The 24,460-nt window shown below is 43.2% G+C and overlaps 1 protein-coding gene and 1 long non-coding RNA gene across 3 annotated transcripts; one reads left to right on the forward strand and one right to left on the reverse strand.

Annotated features, from left to right (window-relative positions):
• The first annotated feature begins 5,722 nt into the window (after positions 1 to 5,722).
• Positions 5,723 to 15,928, forward strand: TICAM2 (TIR domain containing adaptor molecule 2). Of its 2 annotated transcripts, none has more exons than XM_019484555.2 (2): positions 5,723 to 5,809; positions 13,120 to 15,928. In XM_019484555.2, the coding sequence occupies exon 2, from the start codon at positions 13,149 to 13,151 to the stop codon at positions 13,833 to 13,835; it is 687 nt and encodes a 228-aa protein (XP_019340100.1). In that variant the 5' UTR covers positions 5,723 to 5,809; positions 13,120 to 13,148; the 3' UTR covers positions 13,836 to 15,928. The 2 variants fall into 2 exon arrangements, with proteins under 2 accessions (XP_019340100.1, XP_019340091.1); XM_019484546.2 differs by lacking the exon at positions 5,723 to 5,809 and adding an exon at positions 5,898 to 5,969.
• On the reverse strand, positions 13,368 to 20,481 carry LOC132249559 (uncharacterized). Its single transcript, XR_009461054.1, has 3 exons — positions 19,820 to 20,481; positions 17,382 to 17,489; positions 13,368 to 13,436 (listed from the first exon to the last, which is right to left on the reverse strand). It is a non-coding gene; the product is annotated as an uncharacterized LOC132249559 (long non-coding RNA).
• Positions 20,482 to 24,460: the final 3,979 nt, after the last annotated feature.

The following is a 24,460-nucleotide window of genomic DNA, read 5'->3' on the forward strand; positions in this document are numbered from 1 at the left end:
TAACATAATATCATATAGTTTTAGCAGTGTTAAGACTTGCATTGGGCTGAAGCAACTGCTGCATAGTTGGGTTTGATATCAGAAGAGAAAAGAGGAGACTACTGTGGGAGTAATACATTGATAAATATTGCAAAGCCAGATTTTAAAATCGAGGCAAGTGATTAATGATAAACAGAGAGACAAAGTTTTGTTTGTTTGTTTTTTAAATGGAGCAGAATCAGCCTTGAGGCTATTGAGAGACATCTTATTAAGGAGACAGATGGCTTGCAGATCTTTTAAGTAGAAAAAATGTGGGCAAAAGAGAAGAATGACCTTGCATATAGAATCTGCAAAGTCAATGCTTTCTAAAAAAAACCCCCAGCATAACTTAAAATACAGAAATGGTACCTGCACAACATAAACAGCAAGATAATACCGCATACACATGACTCTTCAGATCTAACAGTAAATCCATGGGAACACTGAGGGGTGAGGATAGATTAAAATGAATGGGAAGTAGCAGAGATGCTAGAGCAGGGGTGTCCAACCTTTTTGAATGTGGGGCCGGATCACGAACTTTTTATCAACCAGTGGGCCAGCGAGCCATATTCAAAGACATCGCAGGAAGTGGTATCATATCAGGAAGTGATGTCACGTGACCTTTGACACTAATGAAGTTGCAGGGGTTGACATGGTGCTGGTTGATATGGCATGCATGCCTGGGTTGACATGGTGCTGTAGGAGCCACTTGGCTACAACCAGGTTGACCTGGTGCTGGAGAAGCCGCGGGGCCAGGTCAGGGTTAACCTGGGGCCCGGCCAGCCTGCCGGTGCCATGCCCAGGTTGACATGGTGCTGCAGGACCCGCCTGGGCAGAACCGGGTCGGCACCGGCCAGGAAAAGCAGCATGCAGCTGCACCGGCCAGCAGAAGTGGCGGCAGAGCCATGTGCCGCTCGGGACTGACCGGTGCAGGCTCATCCCATCCCGAGTGGTACATGGCTCCTCCACCGCTTCTGCTGGCTGGTGCAGACCAGGCTGGGCTCTTCCTGTTCCCAGCAGCACATGAGAAGCAGCCCGCTTGGGGCCTCAGGCTTGGGCAGCCGGGCCCAGAGAGCCGCAGTGCCCGGGGGGAGACTGGCTAGTGGAGCAGGCGCCGCCTTGCTGTGGGGCAGGGCAGTGGGGCTGGCTTGAAGCGGGAAGGGGGTGAGGAGGCAGGCGCGGTCCGGCACTGCCAGTGGCTGCTGCTTGGCCTCCATCGCTGCCAGCTGGGGCCCGCGGGCTGGCCCTGCTTGCCTCGCTACGGCCCTGCGCTCCACAGCGCTCTCTGCCCGCCTCGCCGTGTATCCTTCACGCTCTGCCCGCCTCACCTCCGCACTCCGCAGCGCTCCCTGCCCGCCTCGCTGCGCTCCCTCCATGCTCTCTGCCTGCCTCGCCGCTGTGGCTCCGTGCTGCCTTCACTCTGCAGTGCTCCCTGCCCGCCTCGCCGCGGCTCTGTGCCACCGCCAGCTTCGCACTCCAGGCCACGGCGCCGCCAGCTCCGCACCACTGCCGCCAGCTCTACACTCCGTGGCGGTGCCACCACTGCAGGCCGGATAAAATGGCTTGGTGGGCCACATGGCAGCCTGCGGGCTGTATGTTGGACAAGCCTGTGCTAGAGAAAACCTTGCATTGTTTTACTCTTTAAAATGATTGTGGCGCTCTAATCCCAAGGAAACATTCCTTGTAAACCTAATGCGACCGTACATCTTTTAAAAAAAGAATGATTCTAGCACAATAATTCCTAGGCAGAGATGCTGAGTACGTGGGGGCCTGAGGGCCCTGTCCCCCCTCAAGAAGAGGGCTATCACCTGAAATGCATAACATTTTCTGCATGTCCATCTTCTTAGGCCCCCTCTCCCTGGCAAAAATTAAAGTCGGCACCTATGATCCTGGGTAGTATATGTTTGCATGTTCTGAAGCATATGGCTTAAGGCTCCTAGAGGGGCCAGGAATTCAGGTGTGGGGTGGTTGGGAACATGGCTCATCAGTGAAATTCTTGGTATAGAGCTCTGTCAGGACTATGTGTTGGTGGCCGGGGTGCAAGTGATAGTTTCATTAACCCCTGCAGCTGCTACAGCTCACCAGGTTCAGATCTAGATCCAGCCTGTGAAGAGCTTGATGGTCCAGGGTGAGTTTGACATCTCTGATACAGATCAGAAAAACTTGAAAAACTGAAGAGGATCTGTGAAAAAGTAAAGAGATTCTGAACATGAAATGCTTTGGTAGGTTGGCAACCTAGTCTACCCAAGCTGCTGTTTGGAAGTGAAGTCAAGTATTTCTTAGTGTGAAGCAGTGGTTTACGACCTTTTTAGGCCACGGACCAGCAAACCGCAGACCGGAAGTGACCGTGGACTGGGAGTGACCACAGACCAGCAAACCGCTGACTGGCAAACTGCAGACCAGCATACTGCTGGTCCACAGTAAGCCAGTCACTTCCAGACTTTCGGATTGGCAGCCAACCCTCTTGAGGACTGGCAGCCAATCCTTTGTGGTCTGGTACCGGCCCGTGACCCAAGGGTTGGGAACCTCTGGTGTAGAGTGTACTTTATTGTGGATAGGGCCCCATTGAATTTGGATAGTACTGGCATCTTTGGGGACCAGTCCATTTCCAGGTGACACATACCGTGCTTTGGTTGGGCTTCAAATGTGAGCTAGATCTTTGTGTTTCTTGAACTTCAAAGCAGGAGGAATTGCTTGGCAGTGCCTTACAGCTATGAACATCTATGCAATGAATGGGAGTTATGCCTGACCTCAACACGTTAGCAATTAATTCTGATGAGCTCACCATAGTATTGTCTTAAAAAACTTACCCCAAAATGAAGGATTAAGTCATGGTGGAGTAACTACGGCATTATATGAATTCTTCAAATATCTTTTGTCCTTACTGGTATGGATTTTACTTGGATATGGCTTGGCGGCTGCAAGAATTTTGTTGGGTGGTGATCATTCATTCATATTTAGCAGCCTCCAAGTCTTACCAGATATATCTCCCTTTCTGAATTACCCAACAGAGCTGCTTGAAACTTGGAATTTCATTTTTTTAGGCAATTTTAGCACATTAAAATTTATTTTTTTTCTAATTTGAAATTATTTTTAGAATTTCCCGTTTAACAATGTCTGAAAATCTTGTTTTCAGAAACATTTTGTGCATTAGAATTTTTTTTTAATGTTTTCTGGATTTTTATCTTCATAAAGAAGTAATTTTTAATAGAAATGCAGCGACATGTCAGTAGCAATGCAATATATTGTATTTACCCAAATCCAAGATGACTTTGAATTTAAGATTCCAATAATTAGATTATATACATGGGAAATAATACATTTGTTATAATTTTCCACGTGCAGAATCTAATTATTGGAGGATCATCTTAAATGTATTCCTCACTGCTGCTGTGGCAGGGAAAGCAGGGCCAGGGAGCGAGTGGCTGTGCCCCTGCCTCTTGCCCCCCTATGCCTGTTCCTGTCTCCCCATTGCCACTTGCCCCCCATTCCCTTGCCTCCTCACTGCATGCCCCCTCTGCTGCCTTCCCCCACCCTTTGCCCTGTGGCCTCCTACAATGTGGTCCCCTTTTACCTACCATCATGCCTATGCCAGCTCCCTTGCTGCTTGCTCTCCCCACTGTTTACCTTCTGGATGGCTTTGGCTCAGCTCCAGTACTAGGGCAGTCAGCAGCAGTGGTCCTAGCCCAGCCTGGCCAGGCAGAAGCAGTAGCACTGAACCAAGCTGGATCTGAGCTAGAAGGGCCGAAGCAGGAGCTTGAGTCAAAGGTGACGGGTGGGAGTGGGTAGAGGGAACAGCAGGTGACAAGGGGGTGGGCTGCACAGTCTCCTATGTGCTCCCCACAAAGTTCACACCATTGGCCTCCCCTGTGCACCTCCTTTCTTCCACAGCATTATCTCCCCTCTTCCACAGCATTATCTCCCCTCTGCATCCCCAACCGCCACTGTGTAGTTTCCCCTGCGCTCCCCACACCATGAACCCTCTCCACCATTTCATGAGCCACCCTGGCCCAGGGCAGGTCTGGATTCAGCCTGCCCTGAGGATACTGGAATCTAAGACAAAACTTCCCCCCCACACATGGATTAGGGAAAAACCATCATCTTGGATTTGAGTAAATCCAGTAATTCGTATTTCTGTTGATATTTTAAAATACACACTAGCTGAAAAAGAAATCTATTGCATTTTATTTTAAATATCATTAAAGGTAGCCTACTCCTCACCATTGAAATAGTTTATTTTCAGCATCTCTTTTGTGTAGTAACAAAAAGTTGTTTTAAACAGTTTCAGTACAGCACAAGCAAGGGAAAGCTTGACACATGAATCAAAGAGTCTTTTCTTGTGTTTCATGGAACAGTTTGACATTTTAACACAGCTCTTTAACTCATCTCTTTTCCCCTCTTATAATTAATCTAGAAAAGAAATGTTTCAGTCAGTACTAAAAGGCAATCACTCTTTATGGTTTTAAAAATAGAAAGAATAGAAAATGTCAACTAACCTACTCATGTAGGTTAGTAGTAATGTTTCATTGGTCCTGGAACCACTACCAAAGCCTCATGAGCATTAGGAAGGAGGTGCTAGTGTTAAATGTGCAACTCTATGTAGGAGGAAAATGGGAAGGGAATGGCTCTATAGCTAAGGGGCAACCCTTGCTGAAATGGAAACAGATTTACTTACAGCTTGATGGAGTCAAAGTTACAGTCTTGTTCATCCTGATACAGTGAGCCCAAAGCATGACTACTACACCCATTACATGGTTATTGTGCATAAAGAATACACATAATATAGAAACGGAGAAAAGGAAATTCAAAATAAAATTTAATTTTCCAAAATGCAGCATTCTGAAACAAATTCACTTCAAAATATTTTCTTCATGGAAAATTTTGTCTAAATTGACACTTTTTAAAAAGAACATTTCAGTTTCAAATAAAATAGCATTTTTTTGTAACAGCAATATCACCAAGTAACAGCTCAAGATCAGAGATGCAGCACTTGGTGCTTGTTAATGGAAGGTGTAATTTAATGTAGTGAGTACTACATTCTTAATTACAGTAGTCCTAAGTACAATTCATGGAGTTAAAACTAGTGTCTCTCTTTTGTTTACCTCATTTCCTAAGAAATATTTAAGGCAGTTAACACAATTTGCAAAGTAGTAGAAAGCACACACATCCATAATAAAAAAAATATTTTTTTCTCTGCCAGTGGTATTAGACAGAAGAGCATATTTTCATTAATTGGATTTTATGTATTTACCTGTAAGGGCAGGAATTGTGGGGAAAAGTTTATCAAATAAGTGTGCCTTACACTGTCATCTGAATGCCATCAAGGTTTGGGTTCCAGTGTTTCAAGAAAGGTTTCTTCCTTCTCTTACATTCTTATCCTTGTCCCCCAAAACCCAATTGAACAAAATCATACCATAACAAGAAAAAAACCTTGATCAAGAATATGAACTCCAGAAAGACATGTCAATGTCTTGTAAACCTTCTCATATTGCTTCCCCTTTCTGTACTTAACACAGTTAAATGCAATGTTGGGAAATACTGCATATGGGAAAGGACAGCCAAACTGGCATTGTGGGAAACTGAGGCAGGCATGTTTTGTAAAGAAATATTACAGTTTTCCACATTCTTTACAGGTTCTCATAGCAGATGGTCAGCTCCACTTCTTCATACTGCTATTGTCAAGCCTTGTGAAGCACTGACCCCAGCCAGAATTCCAGTAGAGGATCTTCCCAGAGTTCGCAGGGACAGAGGAAAAACATCCTCTGTTGTTCATAACCACATCAGTCAAGAGGTCAGCATCAATCCTTGGAGTCAGTGGAATTACTTAAGTGTAAAATCAAAGTAAATGATAACAGTATGACGCACTCTGTGTCCTAGGAACAGGATCTACTGATTTCACTCCCCTCTATTCATGGAAGCAGAATGGATCATCTTGGCCATGAATTAATTCTGTAAGGCATTTAAAAATATTATTATATTATAAATGGGATGTTGTATAAAATGTGTGTCAGAAGGTGGTGCTGTTCCATCAAAAATCAAAACTGTCTAGAGCTGCCGAAAAAGAGAAACGAGTATTATTACTTACTCAGGGATGAATGTTTCACCCAGCACTGAACTACAGTAACAAGGCCATGTGTGTGCTGTGGAAATCAGACCCAAAACAAGGAAACCAAAGCTAGCTTTACATTACTAGGGTATATTAATCAACGGAGAATAATTAAAAGATATGGATATATTCTATGTCAATTTATAAATATTATTTTTCATTAATATTACTGTGAAGCCACTGGAGCTATTCACTGTAGTAAGTGTTTACAGGAATGGAGCCATAATTATATTACTTGGTCAGGTGTTCCATTTCACAATATTACTTTCCAGAAGCAAACCTACCAGATGGTAATGTCTAATCTTTGGAATATGAGAAAATGTTCTCTGATGTTATTACCCTATGATGCCTTTCTAAATAAGAATTTCTGTGTACGAAAATAAACAAACAGGGAACCATTCATAAAAGTAGGCTCACAAAACATTAACACTACCACCCATAAACTAGCAGTCTGTATTGGATTAATCTGATTAAAGTCCTAGAAAAGGCAGTTTAAGCAGTTGGACAATCATCTACATATACATATAAATTTATACGATGGAAGAATTTAGCAACTGGCATACTCTTTAATTGTTATTCCCTTATGAATAGTAATTGCCTAAAAGAAGAAGCAAGTGTATGGTTTATGGCAGTGATGTAATTACAGGCAGCTGAATTTTTGTTATGTGATGATAAAGCAGATGAAAGCATTAGTGGGAATGTACTGCTATTGTGGGTCAGCATTTTTAATGGGAAATAAATATGGAGGTGTTGTGCTGAAACAGAAATTCAGCAGCATTCTCTTTAGAATAACTACATGGGAAAATTCCCCTTAAAAGAAAAGAGTACTTTTCATACACTAAAAGCCCACTGTCGGTCCTCCAGTGTTGTTATGCCCAGGCTCTATCAGATCACTCTCTTGTTAGCAGGGCAACATGATGTACAAGTGTCAGTATGTTACCATATTTATTCAAATATAAGATAAGGGTTTTTCCCCCAATCAAAGCTCCTCATCTTATATTTACATACAAGGAAATCTCATTAAATATATTATCTATCTTTAAACTGCTGCCAAAAGCAGCTAGTGCTCAGTAATGGAAACCAACTATGAAGGTGATTAAATACAGCCAACACTAAGCATAACTGTATAACACATGGCCCACATTGGGAAATCAAGTTGATGGGAACCTTTTTTGGTATGTGGCCCTTGGACAAAAAAAACAGGTGGGTGTTCCCTTTGTAGGAGCTAGGCACCAAGTCTGGAGGTCCTGCAGTACCAGGCTGGTACTGGGAGGGCCAGCCCTGACACCCTCTCCTTTGTGCCAAAAAGCTTGATTTTAGTCAAAAGGCTGAGATGCTGATGGGAGCCTACCACAAGGATAGATTAGTAGAGCCTATCCGAGTAAGATATATGGTAGGGCCTGTTGCACTCGGTCACCCTTAGTGCTGACTCTTTTTTAAAGTCATGGTGACCCACTACATTGAATACATTTCAACTTCCTCTTCACTCCAACAGTTGAACTGTGCCTTTTTTTCCTATTTCCAATGATTCCTATTTCTTCACCAGCCTTAAATGTTTGGCAAACATCATCAAACAGGGCCCCAGACAGTTCACTCAGAATCCACCGGTGCCCTCCCCCCTCTCAACCTGTTGCAAATTATTAGTGTGGCCCTGCCTCCCATGAAGTAGAGGTGGACCAGGTTGCTATGCATCTCATCTGCATATACATTTTTGAAGCATTCCAGTACTAAATGACAAGAACCCCCAGTTCTAGTCATGAGTGCAGAGGGGGCAGAGGGCAAGGGGGGCACCTGACCCACCCTGAGATCTATTTTTTCCTGCTGTAGCAGTGGTAGAGGGGGACACAGTCAAGGAAACCTCCGATAATTTGATTACATACCAGGGAAATATAACAAATTTATACATTTTGCATATATAGAATCTAATTATTGGGGGTGGGCATTTTATATTCAGGGTCATCTTTTATTTGAGTAACTATTGTAATAGGGCTGCTTGAGCAGAGTGCCCAGTAACTGTTCCCTTTTTTACGTTCTAAATGAATAATTAGTCCCTTCTGTAATACCTAACTAAAACAGTTATGGATATTGTGATGCAATTTATCATTTACTCACTTGGTCTGATTATTATCATCATCATCATTAGATTATAAAATTATGATCAGTTTGCCTTTGCTTTCATTATGTCATTTCAAGTAAGTTCTAGATGGGACAGATTTTTAAAATTAAATAGTAAATATTATCTCTGCTGGATTGATCTCAAAGAATTTGTCATCATTGTTAGCAATAATCTTTCAATACAAGGATGACAGCCTTTCGGTAAATAGGAAAGTCACTGGGGACTCCACAGATGACTGAGGAGGTTGATTTAAGATCCATACGTTCGACTGTAGATGTGGCAAATAGTTTCAGGAAGAACAGCCTACAGTAGTGGAAGAACAGATTTGGAATTACTTAGAAAAGCTAGCTGCTTTCAAGTCAGCAGGGCCAGATGGGATACACCACAGTGTACTGAAGGAATTGGCTGAGGTAATTTCAGACCAATTGGCTATCCTATTTCAGAAGTTGTGAAGGTCAGAGGAGGCCCTGGATGATTGGAGAAGGGCAAATATATTGTTAATCTTTAAGGAAGGATAGGAGGAGGATACAAGGAATTACAGATCTGATCTTGATACTTGGAAAGATCATGAAGCAGATGCTCAAGGAGTCTTACATTGAAGCTCCTATTGGAAAACAAGGAGATCAGAAAGAGGCACCATAGATTCTCCAAGAACCAACTCCCCATGTCTGACCAACTTGATATAAGGTCATAAGCCCTGTGGATGATTCTGTACCTTGACTTTACCAATGCTTTCAACACCATCTCCCACAACAAACTAAGAAAATGCAGACTACGTGAAAGTACTGTAAGGTGGATACACAGCAGGTTGGATCATCATACTCAATCCATGCCTTAGTGTTTAGTTGGGAGGAAGTATCAAGTGATATTTCCCAGAGGTCTGTCCTGGGTCCTGTATTGTATAACTATAGCAGGGCACCTTCTCCAGAGGTGGCTATAAGCCCCTGGAAACCAAAACAATTCTTTTTCTACCCTGCTCACTCTCTGGGGACAGTCATCCCTTCATTGTCCTGCCATGCCTTGGTGTATTTTATAGTTATAAAAGGGAGTCTGCCCCAGGGCTTTCCAGACATGATTTCCTGCTAATGACTACCAGGTGTTTGTGGTCCTTGCCTTAAGGGCTAATTTCATGGCTCCATTCATCCCTACACCATGCCCCATGCCTCTCAGGTGGCATCCTTCTCTGATCTTCTTTCTTTACACTCTCTTTGCCCCTTCTCTGGGCCCTCAGAACCCTTGGTCTCATGTTTGTCCACTTTTTAGGTCTTTGGACCCTTTGATACCATTCTGCTTTTCTCTAGGTTCTTTGCCCCTCGACCCTGTATGCCCTCTTGGGCTACAAGTCACCGATTCTGCCTCATGCCCCCTTTGGGCTACAAGTCTCTGGCCTCCCATGCTCACACGACCCTTTGGCTGGGACCTGCTCTTTGGCCCTTGGATCCTCTGACCCCACTCCCACTTCCTTTCTGGACTCTGGGCTCATGGGTCCTTCGATCCCTTTCTTTCTCTCTGCATGCCCTTGGATCCTCTGATCCAAGCCCTGGGCTTGTAGATCCTCTGGGCCCCTTCTCTCTCTCTAGGACCTTGGATCTTCTGAGCCCACTCTCAGTCCCTTTCTAGACTCTGGACTTGTGCAGCCTCTGATCCTTTTCTTACTCTGTGAATCTCCAATTGCTTTTCTGTCAGGGTGTGCTCCTTTAGCATTTCCCCTTCCACTGGGTAACTCACAAGGCAGCGGGAACTGGGGTTTTTAGACACCCCATACTCATCTTTCCCTGGGGTTTGTCACCAGTGGCACTTTACAGGGACTGCCCCACCAAAAGCAGCCCTACCACTGTGACCCTGAACCCCAGTAGGGTGCAATTTTCTGTTTTGCCCAGGACCATCTCCTCGGTTATCTGCCCTGGGTATCCTTGCCCCTCTTGGGTTACGGATGCTTTGACCTTTCTCTCCCACTGATGTCACACCTCCCTTCTGGGCTCCCAAGCCCACTGGTCTCATTCTTAGCCTCTGATCTCTTTAGGCTCACACTCTACCCTCCGGGCTATGGGCTTCCTGCCCCCGCCCTCTCCCCACTGGGCTACAAGCCTCCAGACCCCCTGGCCCAGCTCTCACACACTCCTCTAGGACTAGCATGTTCAGCTACAGCCCCTCCTGGCCCCACCTCTGGCCAGTTGAGACCTTGGGCTGCCCTGGCCTGACTTGCCCCCCTTGGGGTCTATCTCCAGCGGTCGTCCTTCCTGGCGGTGAAGCCCTCTCTGGGTCCGGTCTTAAACCCATAGTCACTTGCCTGCATACACAACTCTGTCTCCACCCAGCTACTACTCCCCTGTTCCCTAGGCTGGTAGGGTTGCTAACCCCAGCATTTCAAGAGCTCAGCTGCTGCCTGGAGCTCCTGCCTTTGTTACTCAAGGCCAGACTGCCAGAGGCTGAACTCTCCACACTGGCAGTCAAGAGCTGGAGCCATCTTGCTGAGGAGATGTTCCCTCCACAACCTCCCTGGCCTACTGCTGGCTCAACTCAGGGGCCTGGGCTTATACCCTGTTTAAGGCCAGCCCCTTCCCTGGTCATGGGGCCCCGATTGCCTCCTGCCCCACCTGGAGCCTGCCTCAGCTACAGCCTGTCTGCCCAATGATGTTCCCTCTCAGCAGCCTCCAAAAACTTGAGTCTTGGTCCAATCAGGTCTGGGCTTATCTCCTAGCTAAGCCCACCTTTTTGTAGTCTCTAAAATCCTATTGCCTGCTCCTGTGCAGGGGCTGGGCTTATCACCCCAGGTAAGCCCAGCCCTTTCCCTGTCAAGTGGGGCCCTCTTTAGCACCCCCCACCACTTGCAGGCTGCTGGTCCCCTTAAAACACACTGCCACAATAACATCATTCACGATGTGGACAATGGGATTGAATGCATGCTTAGCAAATTTGCGGACAACACCAAGCTGGGTAGAGTTGCAGATAATTGAGGGTAGGGCTAGGATCAAGAATGACTTGGATAAACTAGATAAATGGTCCACAGTCAATCAGATGAAATTCAACAAGCACAAGTGCAAAGTCCTGCACTTAGGACAGAATAATTGTATTTACAAATACAGACTAGGACATGGTTAGCAGACCCCACTTGTCTCTGTCCCTAGGCTGATATACTGCTACAAAGGACTTGGGGTTACAGAGAGTCATAAGATCTCTTGCAAGTTAAGGGAACTGATTCTATTCTGTTTGGAACTGGTAAACTGGAGTACAGCAATTTTGCTCCATTCAGTTGTGGGCCCCTTCAGGAAAGATGTGAACAGATTGGAAAGAGTTCAGCAGAGAATGACAGAAATGATTAGAGGCCTGGGAAGCATGCCTTTTGAGGAAAGACTGAAAAAACTAAGGTTATTTAGGTTGAAGAAAAAGAAGACTGAGGGGGATTTGCTAATAGTCTTCAAATATCTAAAGGGCAATTATAAAGAGGATGGATATACATTTTTCTCTGTAGGGGACAGGACTGGGGACCTCTAACTGCAGCAAAGGAAGTTTAATTTAGAGATTAGGAGGAACTTTCCAGTTTGAGGATGGTCAAGTAGTGGAATAGACTACCTAGGACGCATCTACACAAGATGTTTACTGCGCAGTAGACTAATTAGCTGTGCTGTAATCGGCTCGGTGTCTACACATGCACCCTTATTTAGACTACAGTAAACTAATTTACTCCACAGCAGGGTAGTACTTGCATTTGCAGTACAAGGATATTACGTGTATTTACAAGCACTATGCTGCTGCAGAATAAAACACTTCACAGCAATACATTTGTAGACGCTAGAGGGGCTGCCTGAGGCAAGGATGCTTCAGTGCCGGGGCTGCATGCCAGCTAGCCCTGCATGCCGGCTAGCCCCAGCCAGCCCCTCTACAGCACATTGAACCAGGGGGAGCATCCCAAGGTTGGCAGGCTGATGCCTGGGGTCCCCTGCCAGGCAGGGCTGCTCTGCCCTGGCTCAATGTGCTGCAATCCTGGGGACACATACAGATGCACACCTGGGAGAAATAAGCTCTAGGGCAAGCTATTAATTGCTGCACATTAATAGGCACATGTAGATGCCCCACCCTAGATGTGGAATCTCCATCCTTGGAAATTTTCAGTAGAAGATTAGACAGCCACTTGACTGGGATGGTTTAGTCAGGGCTGATCCTGCCTTGAGCAGAGGGCTGAACTAGATGGCCTTATGAGGTCCCTTCCAGCTCTTACTACAGCCTTCCAGATTAGAATCTTTACATTGACTTCAGTAGAAATGGAATTGGACCTCAAATATGTATTTATGTTACAGAGGTCCAAAAAATCAGAACTCTGAAATATTGTTTGGAATTCATTAAATCTGGGAGGTCATCAAGTGGCTCTCTAATTAGTCCTTGTGTATAAGTTATGCATTTTCCTGCAGCATTTTGTGCACGCATGTCTCACTTTGGGGAAAGCTTCCTATGTAATGTAGGTATTTTATATAGTATGTTAGACCTAGGCTCTGATTTTTCTCTGATACAATCAGAAAGAGGTCAGCAAATTAGAATATGAGGTACTTGCATACAGGATATTTTAAGTGTAATTTTGCCAGAGGGCCTTAAAATTGTTATTTACTGGTATCTTACATGGTGGCTGAGTCTTTAGCTTAGAATTGCTTGTTTTCTTGCCTGCCGTGGTAGTCCACACGTAATTTAATGCCCACTATTGCTGCAAGGTCCTTTTCAGCATTTCTGCTTTTCTTTCATTAGGATGAATTATAGCCTGCCTTAGTTAGACAAGCAGTTCACATTATTACAGGATTGTGACAAGTATCTTTCTGGTACTTATTTCCCCTATACAAGTATAGGTTGTTATAAAGATTCAACAGCTTTTCCATTTTTTTATTTTTAGAATGGGAAGAATAGATGCCAGTCATATGAATGCACCCTCTTCGGACATTTCCATTTATCATAATGGGCAGCACTAACTCCAGACAAAATCCTCCACCCCCATCAAATAACACCTGTGAGGGTAACAATGTGGATACATGTCAGAGAGACTTGAAACAAAACTATGAATTGTATGACCTGTCTGTTGAAATAGAAGAGCCCTCCACAACTGCTTCAGAAATCCCCAACAGTGATGAAGATCCTGAGGATGTTTTTTACAAGTTTGTGATTCTGCATGCTGAGAATGATATAGATGAAGCCATCCGAGTCCAGCACCTGCTACAAAATAAATTTTGTGTTAAACCTGGAATAATCTTTGCAGAAATGCCTTGTGGGAGACATGTCTTAGAAAACTTAAATGATGCTGTGAATGGGTCAGCATGGACTATTATATTGTTGACAGAAAACTTCCTAAGTGAGGCTTGGGTTGAGTTTCAGTCTTATACTTCCCTGATCAATGCTCTTAACAAACAGCATAAATACAACTCTGTCATACCAGTAAGGCCACTGAATAATCCACTTCCAAGGGAGAAGACTCCTTTGGTCCTGCAGACCATTAATGCACTGGAAGAAGACAGTCCTGGCTTTGCTAAACAAGTAGAGAAACTTTTCCAGGAGTCTAAATATAGACAACAGCAAGCAATATGGAAGACAGAAAAAATGAAAGAGAGGAACTAGCTGTTGTTATGGTAGAAGACACATGCAAAGACAGATACTTAGACAATCATTGTGGAACAGAAGGAATAGAATTTACTTTTATTCTTATCAGATGAGAGAAACTTTTTTTTTTTTTTTTTTATACACACACATATTAGCCTACATGAGACAGGCCACTTTCCTGTCCTGACGTACTACTTCTCCCTACCCCTGTCTATTTTGTCTTTATACTGTAAGGTCTGCCTCCCTTTAAGACTGTACAGTTCCTCGCACATTGCAGTTACTACTGGAAGCAGTATAGTACTAACGGCTGCCACTGACAGCCAAGAGAAATAGTACAGGATCACATCCCATAAAGAGGCTTCTACTGTAACTGACCCAGAAATATACATAAATTAGCTGTACTAGCCACTATGATGGAACCAGAGAGCTACATTCTGCATTCTACAAAATATATGCTGCCAAGTTAAAAAATGGACATCTCAAAGTGTGCAGACATTCAGTGTTTATCATATTTGCAGTTGTTAAATAGCAGTTATTTTTAGGTGCCTTTAGAACTCATGTTAAAATGGATGTAAAATTTAATATAACCATTTTTTTAAATTACTCTGGAAGGGTTTTTTTGGTTTCTAAAGAAAATGCAGAAAACTGGCAAACTGGTACATAAAGAACTTGACTGATGACTACCTAACAAGCGTGTGTGCCTGGGAGTTATGGTGGTACAGATTTAAAAAAATTAGACTTTTTTGTTTGTCATAGGCTCATAGTCTGTATTGACTCTTGTCCTACTTTTGTATTAAGCACATTCCAGTGCTAGTATAATGTGCTGTACAACAAAGTATTCAGAAACTCAGATGACTAGTGTGTAATTAAAGCTAGAAACTGAAATGTTGCCGGGGTGGGGTGTTAAAGTAGTATTCTGTATGGAAACAAGTCTGGCAAAGACCCCACTATTACACTACTGTGGCCTGTCCTGTTTACTTGCATTTGCATCCTAAGGGCTTGTGTTCAACCTATTGTTCTATATCCCACTCTCAGTGAGTGAAGGTAAAGCAGTTAAAAGAATTATGGCTCTACTGCTAAGCAATACAGAAGCACAAGTTGAATATGTGGGATTATGTTTAAAGTTGACTACATATTCCTGATCCACGAGAGCTGAGGAGTTGTTGCCATGACTATTGCAATTGTGCAGGAGAATCTATTTTGCTTGCATGGATCTTAAAACACTCGGTAACCATCATCTGTGCCTTTTCTTCTTTCCACAGGTCCTGAATGTCATGTTGTAATACTGCCTGTCTTGTTTTAAAAGAGGTGATGGTATGATCTGTACTAGCAGGAATGAAAGAAGGGCAAAAGAGGAGGAAAAAATCTCAGGAACTTTTAGAATAAGATTGGTGTGTATAAAAAGCCGTCTTCTTCCCTACAACAAACAATGCTCAAAATCTATGTTTAGAGATAAGCTGGTACAGATTGAAACATAGAGAACAAATGCAATGATAATATTTAAAACAGCTGACATTAACATTTGAAAAATCAATTCTGGATATGCCTGTGTAAGAGTGGAAGGATGATCTTGTGGTTAAAGAATGGGACTGAGAGTCAATTCCTGGCTCTGCCATATCTGCCTGTATGACCTTGGTCATAGGAGCAGATTTTAAAAGGTATCTAAGCACCTAAAAGAGTGCTCAGTGAAATTTTCAAAAGCACCTAAGTACCAAACTCCCATTGAAATAAATAGTAGGTTTGGAGTGTTGTTGCAGTCATGATGGTCCATTGAAATGCATGCAGTTTCCCCATTAGACACCTATCTCCATGTTCAGGCACTTAGATACCTTTAAAAATCTGTTTGTTGGCTCCTGTGACTCAGGTTTTCATCTCTTAGGTAGGAATAGTACTTCCTACTTCAGAGGCTTTGTAATGCTATGTGCACTAGTATGCATAAAGTTCTTCTCTGATGGATGATACACAAAGGGAATTTGGCACTCAAGTATTTAGTGTGTATAATTATATATTTTAACTGTCTCTTGCATAGATTCCAACTGATAGATTTTAATTTTCCTATGCAGTGCCTGTAAATACTGACATCATAATACTAAAACTCTAATTATCACAAACAGGCTATGGCTTGTGTATTCCTTTCCTATAAGAATGTGCAGCACAAAAGTGGGCACATGTACTAAATACCCATCAATCAAACTGACAAATGATAAGATATGAATTCCACTGTCCTACCTTTGGCCATGTTTTTCAGTCATACTAGGGGCTAAGTAAATATGTGAACTTTCATCGTTCCTTGAAAACCAACATGCTCTTGCTGTGAGACCAGTTGGGGAATCATACTCTAGGGGGTCCTCTAAGGGTATGTTGTCAGCAGTTGTCAACACCAGGAAATAAATGAATGGAATGTATTAAAAATAAGTGTAAAGAGCTCTGTACAAATAGTACTACAAAGAAACAGCTTCACTTTGCTTTATTTCAAGTGTCAGAAGAGTTTCTGAAAACTACCCTAGGTGGAGTGTATTTTAGTAATCCCATTTGTGAAGTGCTGAGTAGATGATCACATTCTACAGAAATGGGAACACTAACCTAGATAAGAGAGAAATGTATTAGAGAGATAAGTACAGCAAGTCCTGCATGTAAGTTGTGACCCCTTAGTCAAATTTAGATTAAAAAGGCATTTATGGACTGCACTGCCACTTAAGAAGGCAAGAGATACAGAATATATTCTGGTTACAGCCCTTGTTGACAAACAGTAGGCTCAGTCACTCAATAGGGAGGGTAACTGAAATGAAAATGAAATCAGCTCCTTTAACAACAGCCACTACTACAAGAAGAAACTGGGTCGGCCTGTCCCAGATGTCCTAGTAGGTGACACAGAGGGGTGGAGAGGAGAGTCGGGCAGGGAGGAATGATGTCTTTTGTCTCCTTATAAACAAAGATGTTATTGTGAGTTCTCTCTCTCTCTATGTTCCTTCAGCCATCTGAGCCAACATGTTGGGCAATCTGATTCTGGCTCATTGACTTTTCTGGGGATGAGTGCTGATTCTTATTCCCTTTGCTCAAGAGCAGCATTCTTGTTCTCAGTAGCACCTGGGCTATGTATCACCAAAACACATTAGGGTTGCTCATATCATAAGACAGTGGTCAACTTGGCCTCTGAAATTAGCTACCCGACATGCCCCTACTCCCAATTCCAGAATGGAGAGACATCAAGTAATAGGAGGCAGATTAATAGAAAAAAGTACCACAGATCCATGAGCAAGCTGGGCACACAGATGGTTAAAAAAAATGTGAGAACACAACACTGTAACACCCCGGGGGTGGGGCAGGGTGGAGGGAGAATGACACAAGAACTAATTGCTAGCAATTCTTATTCTTTGCTACAAATTTGTGCAACTAGTAAATATGACAACTTGGGAGGGCCTGACTAGTGTAAATTACTTAGCACTTGTGCTTTTGCAAACATCCAATGACAAGCTGCAGCTGCAGGTGACTAAAATATAAAGACACTTCTAGCAATCTGAAGCCAAGGACTGAAATACTATCACAATGTTCTTAGTCACTTACTAGTTCTAGAAATGGCAGCGTGTGCAGTGTTGCAGTCCAGACTGTTGCCTAGCAGTTGTATTCTGTTTTGTTTGATCACTCTTCTATTCCTTCTCAGTGATGCTTCTGCTAAATGAAACATTTTTGTGATTCCTTTTTTCTCCTCCACTGATTCTTATTTCAGAAAAACTAATAACTTTGCATAGGTGGTAGCCTTCAATTACACTGAACCTATTAATGTATTTAAAGTTCTTTGTTAGTTTACTGTATTCCCTGACTCATCGGCTATGTAGTGAGTCTCTGCTGTGAAACTAATTCAGGGGTCTGTACCAGTGCCTGCCGTGTTAAATATGTCTATTCACAAGTATCACGACTACCCTGGTAGATTCTATTGTAGGTGAAATGTCTGTTCTATATTTAGAAAGCAGGAGGTGTTATGTGTAGTTCTTTACCCACTAGGAAAGTCTTACATTGTACTTGATTTAATGCTTAGAGCTTTGTTTATCCAAATCCTCACTATGGGGTAAATTCCTTCCTGGCAAGCAAGGAGGGAAAAAGGTGTAGGTGGATTTTGCATCCTCGGTAAGGAGTAGGAGGCTGATAGAATCTGTGCAAGACTGTTCATACAGCTACACTTCTGACATGCACCAGGGATCATGCACTGGCCAGCGGGAGAGTCTTTGGTAGCAAAAGTACCTAGCTAGGATGCAAACAAAGCAGATGATCAGTCAAACAAGTGGTCTTTATTCAGAGAAGTTGCAATACAAATCTAACATGCCATTTTCAGTAGACTACCAAGACCACTCCTGTCTTGCTAGAGCAGAAGACCCCTTGTCCCTAATGTGACCAGCTTTGTGGAATATCACCATGTACTGGCTGCTACTAAAAAGGCAGGATTTAGGCCTTTAGGACTTATACTTTCCATCTGATATAGTTGGAAGGGGAGAGCATATCAAACAACTTAGGATTTAGCTGTTTTAAAATATATCTATTAAATAAAATAAAAATATTTATTTCTGTAGGCTACTGATGTAAAACTGCTTAGATGAATCAGAGAAGTTTCACGAATGGCAAACACTGTCTTGAGACCAATTTTATTTTAGTAACCTAGGATGGGAAGGATCAACCTGTATGGTCAAGTCTAATTTGCTGCTATCACAAGTAACTATGTAATAGATGTTAAAACCAGAAGGGTCCACAGGAATATCCACTCGGATACTCTCTGCACTCCGAAAGCTAAGCAGTTGTTCCTCTCCTTAGGGCAAGGAGGTTTTTAGTACAAAAACCCCTATAGGCCTTAAAAATTAGTAAGTTACAGGAAGAAAGGAGAGGCAAGAGGTACTGCCCCTGCCTTCAGCCACCACAATAGCAGTTTTTAAATTAATTTTAAGAATTGTGTGAAAGGGGGCTACCTCAGGGCAAAGTCTCAAGTCAGCCCACCCACCTGTCCAAGCAGGGCAGTCCACCCAGTCTCACCTGTCACTACTTGCTGTTTCTTAAATTGGTGTAAAATGCAGGAGACTGCCCATTTTAATGCCCCAATGCCTGGGGGTGCTATACATGGCTCTGTACCATCCCTACACTATGTCCCATACCTGGCAGATGGCACCCCAGCTTCAGGGCAGGCCAAACTTGGTCCACTGTTGGACTTCTCACACACTGCCCCCTCCAGGGCCACATTCATACTGTCCCTCTCTCACTGGGGCCTCTTTCACTCTGCCCTCTCAGGGGGCCTCTTGTACGCTGCCCCTCACTGGGCCACTTACAACCTGCCCTGCTCCCTCGAGCAACCCCCTTGGGCCATCAGGTTTAACTACTATCGTGTTGGCACTGCACACGCAGCCCTTCAGATTGCTCATGCTCTCTTACTCTACATGGCATTAGCCTCGTGCCTAACGCTGGGTGGATTCTGCCCCTAGCCCCTCACCAGGCAACTTTCCACAATCACATGCTCATGGGGGCTGACCCATGTGCTGCCCTTCAAGCCATCCTTCAGCCCTACTCAACACACCCCCTGGTGCAGCTCTTCAAACTGACCTTCAGTCCTACTCTACATCTTGCTTACACACAGTCCTTCAGGTTATAACAACGCCCCCTAATCTGTGCAGGCCCACAATACATTATTGCCCCTGCTCTTAGGCCACTCTCCTGCTCTCTCTCTGGGCTATGCTACTGCCCCCTCCCTGGGGCCTCCAGAGTCTTACCCTGTGTAGGGCTCAGATGTCTGAAGACGTGTCTGGCCCTGTGCCTGTCTCTAAGTCTGGGACCACCGGGATGTGGGGCTAGAGTTTTATGGCACCCCTCCCTGCCTTTCACTGAGGAGGCAACTGGCCTGGCATTTCTGGGGAGCTCCCCTGCCACGGGTAGCCCCACCAAGCCATCCTTCCCCGGCAGGATGCGGTTTTCAGTCATACCCAAGACCAGGAGCCTCCTGCCATCCCTATAGCTCCTGCCCTTACCTCCAAGGATGTTCCAATCAGCAGCTCAGCCAGGTGTTGCTCCTTTGGTTGTCAGCGGCAGATTGCTACCTCAGACCTGAGAGCCTAGATCTAAAATGGCTGCCTCATCAGGGCCGGTCTGCACCTGTCAGCTGCCTGCTCCCAGCCTTAAAGGGGCAGGCACCTGAAAGTGCCCTGCCACAAATTGCTTTTGCAATATTTTTTTTGTTGCATTGAAACTGTAAGATCTGTGACTGGACTATACTATGGTTGAGATGTTCTTAGCAATGTGGGGTACTGTTTCCCAAAATGTGGGACTGTAGTAGTTGAGAGACCACAGAAAATGAACAAATTAAGGCATGGTTAGGATTGTTGGGAGAGTAAAGGGAAGGAATTTGTTTTGTGATCCTGTGTAGTTCTCTGCTTTCATCAAATGATGATCCAAAGGAGTTGGGTACATCTACCATGTATTATAATGATATATGTGTATCTAAATCCTTTAAGTTGCTTTGAAAATTTCAACCTTTGTCAACATAACCTTCAGCATCTTGAATAACTAGCATTCTGTGGAAGAGAAAACACTGCCATTTGAATACAGAACATCAGGATAGCAAGAAGAAATGTAGATTAATTAGATAATTTCAATGCTTTAGTGTTCCCCTGTGAGGATACCAATATACCTGCCTTATTTGTACCTTTTACAGAAATAACCATCTCATATGGAGCAGCATCTGTTCCTATGATATAGCTGAACAATCCAACGGTAAGTAGTACAAGCCTTTTGCTACTAAAACAGTATGCATTTTTAGGAAGTTAATTTTACTAATCTATAAAAATCAGTAGTGTGAACAACTGGAACATTAAACATACTGACTATAGTTTTCCCCCTATCCTCCCCCTTAAATTCATAGTATATCAGCATGGATATATGAATCATAAATTAAAATGTTACATCTTTCAAGATGGATGATTTGAGATGTTTATTTCCTCATTGGGAGATTAATGAGGATTCATAGACACTGGATTATTTTCCCTAGTCTGTTTGTTTATAGGATGCATATAGTTTCTCTCATTTTGAGAGTGTGTAAAATGTAAAAGGAACGGCAAAACTCATAATTCATAGGACATCAGAAAGCAGCTATATTCAAACCTTCAGCTGGTCCATAGCTTCTTTTATAAACCGGCCAGATCCAGAATCTAACAAAGTTGATATGAATTTTTTTCTTTTATGACTTAAATTCTCCAAGAGGCTATTCTTAGGCAGAGGGAAAAATAAAGGAGTCACTAAAATGTCCATTTTCCATGCTATATGCCAATCTGTCTAGGGGTTGTTCATTTATACAAAAGATAATCAGATTAAAAATTCTTTACTGACATAAGATGAAGTGCTTCCAAGTAATAAAATAAGCAGAAACTTCTGGTTTATAGAAAACAAACCATCTTCCAGAACAGGACTTCACAGTGTATTTGGGGTTCTAGGGCTGGATTCTCTGACCTACTAAGAGTCTAAGATTGTTTGAAAATGCTGGAAATAGCCAGAGGAGCATGTTCCTTGGATACAGGAAGTCTTAGCTGGTATAAAGTTGAGAGGGCAGCATTGCTGCCTTCTGTGTTAGCCATGCCTCTCTATGTAAGTAGAAGGAATCAAAGTGTCAAAGGCATTCTGGAAGCCAGGAATGTGTGTGTCAGGAAGAAGAGGCTTGTATAGCTACACCTGACTTGTTTGCTGATTTGAGGTTCCTGTCAATAATGCAAATTAAAGTTGTCCCTTTGCATTTTTGGCTTGTACTGAGAGCCTGTGACTCTTGAGTCAGAGACCTGCAATCAGCACAGATAGGAGTTATCAGGTAAGTTATGCTAATAAGTTTTAAGGCAATGCTCTGGAGAAAAAGTAGACATAGCTATGCTGGCAGAAGGCAGGTTCTGCTGGCAGTGCTTCTTCCATTTAGGGGACATAGTGTAGCTGGTGGCAGAAAACCTCTTTCTTCCTTTCGAGCTGTACCTACACCAGGACACCCAACTACAACACCATTACTACCAAAGTACACACACAGTTAAATTCAGGTAGTGACACAAAATCTGTAGTCTGCAACTTACCTGTAAGTTGTTAGAGGGTAGCATGTTAAATAGTGTGGCATGAGTCTAAGTTATCTGGAAGCGGGCCTGACTTTTACTCACTGGGAACAAAGAACATTGCTTCTCTATGGCTAGACCCCACAAAGGGATTTGAACACCAAATAGATCCTTAAATACTTAATTCTAGAATATCGATCTTTAGAACCACCTTTCAGCTTTTGTCTAACCTCAGTGGCACCAGAATTCCCTTGGTGCTGAAGTTCCAACTGATAGTTCCCTAGATACCTACATTTTGGCCACTGAATGTACATACAACACTTATGTGTTGATGGAAATTGAGCAGCTCAGCAACTATGCCTCAGCAGGATTTTAAGTGTTGGGCATTCTTAAAGCACACCTATCAGACTGGGTTTCAAGCTGGCTATAATGAACAGGATGCCACGAGTCCAGCTGGTATCCTCAGGTGTGCTCTAACTGGTGCCTGTACACATGAGGGTCTCTGGAGCAGACTTGACTGGGGTGTTCTAATTAGAACGCTCCAGCAGCCTTGCCGTCACATGTATTCAGCGTCCCCATGTTTCAAAATGACAGTGGGGGCGCTTTAACTGAAGCTCGTAAAATGAGCTATAGTTAAGCACCCCTGCCGCCATTTTGAAGTGCAGGATGCTGATATACATGAGGTGTTGTAGGCATTTTAATTAGAGCAGCTCCTGAGAGCCGCTCTTAATTAAAATACCCCCCTGCCCCCCATCCTGGAGCATGTGTATAGAATGCCTGCCCACCAGGTTGGGCCCTGCAGGCAAGACAGGCAGGCAGTGGAACAGCACAACACACATTTATTCTTAGGCACCAAAATCTTCCAATGATTTGAACAAGAAACCCGAGGGCTTAAATCAGACATGTGGCACAGGACCTAGAAAACAGGAGCCACAAATCTGATCCCAGGTCTTCTTTGTGCTCTACTGCATGTTTTGAGCTCAGGCTGGCAACAAATAGGACCGAAGAAAGGCCAGCAGTGAAGAATGGATATTAAAACACTTTCTTTGTCTCTCTACTGTCAGGATTTCTCTCTGAGTTTCCCAGATGACACTTGAAGACCTCTCCCATTGATCTATGAGCTTTGCAACCTTTGTTGCTATGGCTCCTTTACATTGGTACCATTGCTCCTAGATAGAAAAATACACAACTCTGAAACCTTTTTGTTAGAATTAAGGTCGCAAAGACAGGACTTGCTTCTAGCTGCTAATGCACATGAAAAGAAGCTTAAAATCATTAAATACTTTCCAAGTAACGTGTTTTCTTTTCCTGTTGTGCATTGCTTTGTTGCTACGGGGATGATATGTAGTCACACCTCAGAGAGAGATTCTGCAACTGCAAACAGAACAGGAAGTAACCACAAGGCAAGCCACCCCTTTAGATAGAGTACACATTAGGAAACCCTCAGGTACCTCCTGGTTTGGAGAATGAATAAAAGTGTGAGATTAACAGTCACTCATAGTGGGTGACAGTAATGTGGATGGTCTTTTCTCATGCTGTTCTTGTGCCATGCCAACAGCTTGGGAAAGAAAACTAAAAACTGGAGGTCATATCTTGAAGGGGATAATGGTTATGCCTGTTTTTAGAAGGACTTGAGATACAGTGAGTTAATACACTAGCCTTATCTCAGAAGAGCAGGTTTAAGTCTAGCTTGTGTTCAGAAATATGGCTTTGGTGGACCCATTCTATACCCAAATGGGTTCAGAGTGCAATAACTGCAATGCAATTTGGCATGATTACCTGATCAGAATTACAAGGCCACATATAGTGAATCTGGTACAATCTCAAACGAGTAGCACGGAGTCACATGACCAGAATATGCAGGTCAGAATTTAGCAGCATTGTCACAAATATACCTACTGCCCCATACATCTTCACTTTCATGACTATTCCATTTCTAAAAATATTTAAAGAATTAAAGGTGTATGGGCACCCAAGTACTGGAGGAAACTATGCACTGGAGAAAAGGACAGCAGCAGGGTCTATGGGAGAGTATGCTGCAGTCAACATTTTATTTAATTTTTTTAAAGCCAGCACTCAGGATTTTCAAGTATTTCTCTAAATTGTCAGGATAAATCCATCATTTCATTAACAATTTGCCACAAGATAGAGTCTTGCTTAAACAAAAACAATTTTGTCCTTACAATGTCTTTATAATCTACTGATAAATCTTGCAAACAATACTGGGAGTATTACTTACCAGCATTAATTTTCCCTTGGAGTTCAGTTTGCCTACTCGCAATATTAAGGCTTACTGCCCCAATCCTCCAATGAACTTCATGCCAGTACAGAGATTTACCCAAAAAGAGCTCACTGCTGGCTCAGGACCTCTGAATTGTGGGAAGCAGGTGAAGGCGGCCTTACATTTTCTGCTGGTAATTCTGTGGGAATACTTTAGAAGTCAGAGAGAAAAGTCCTATTGAAATTACTTATCTATCTTCCTGTCAGCAGACAAGTGCTCCCTACAGTATATCTTTTATATATTATATGATTTGTCCAATCTGGTTTTAAATATTAAATTACTCTAGCAATGGGCTTCTACAATCTCTG

The sequence above is a fragment of the Alligator mississippiensis genome, chromosome 3 (assembly GCF_030867095.1).
Source record: "Alligator mississippiensis isolate rAllMis1 chromosome 3, rAllMis1, whole genome shotgun sequence".
Classification (NCBI taxonomy): Eukaryota; Metazoa; Chordata; order Crocodylia; family Alligatoridae; genus Alligator; species Alligator mississippiensis.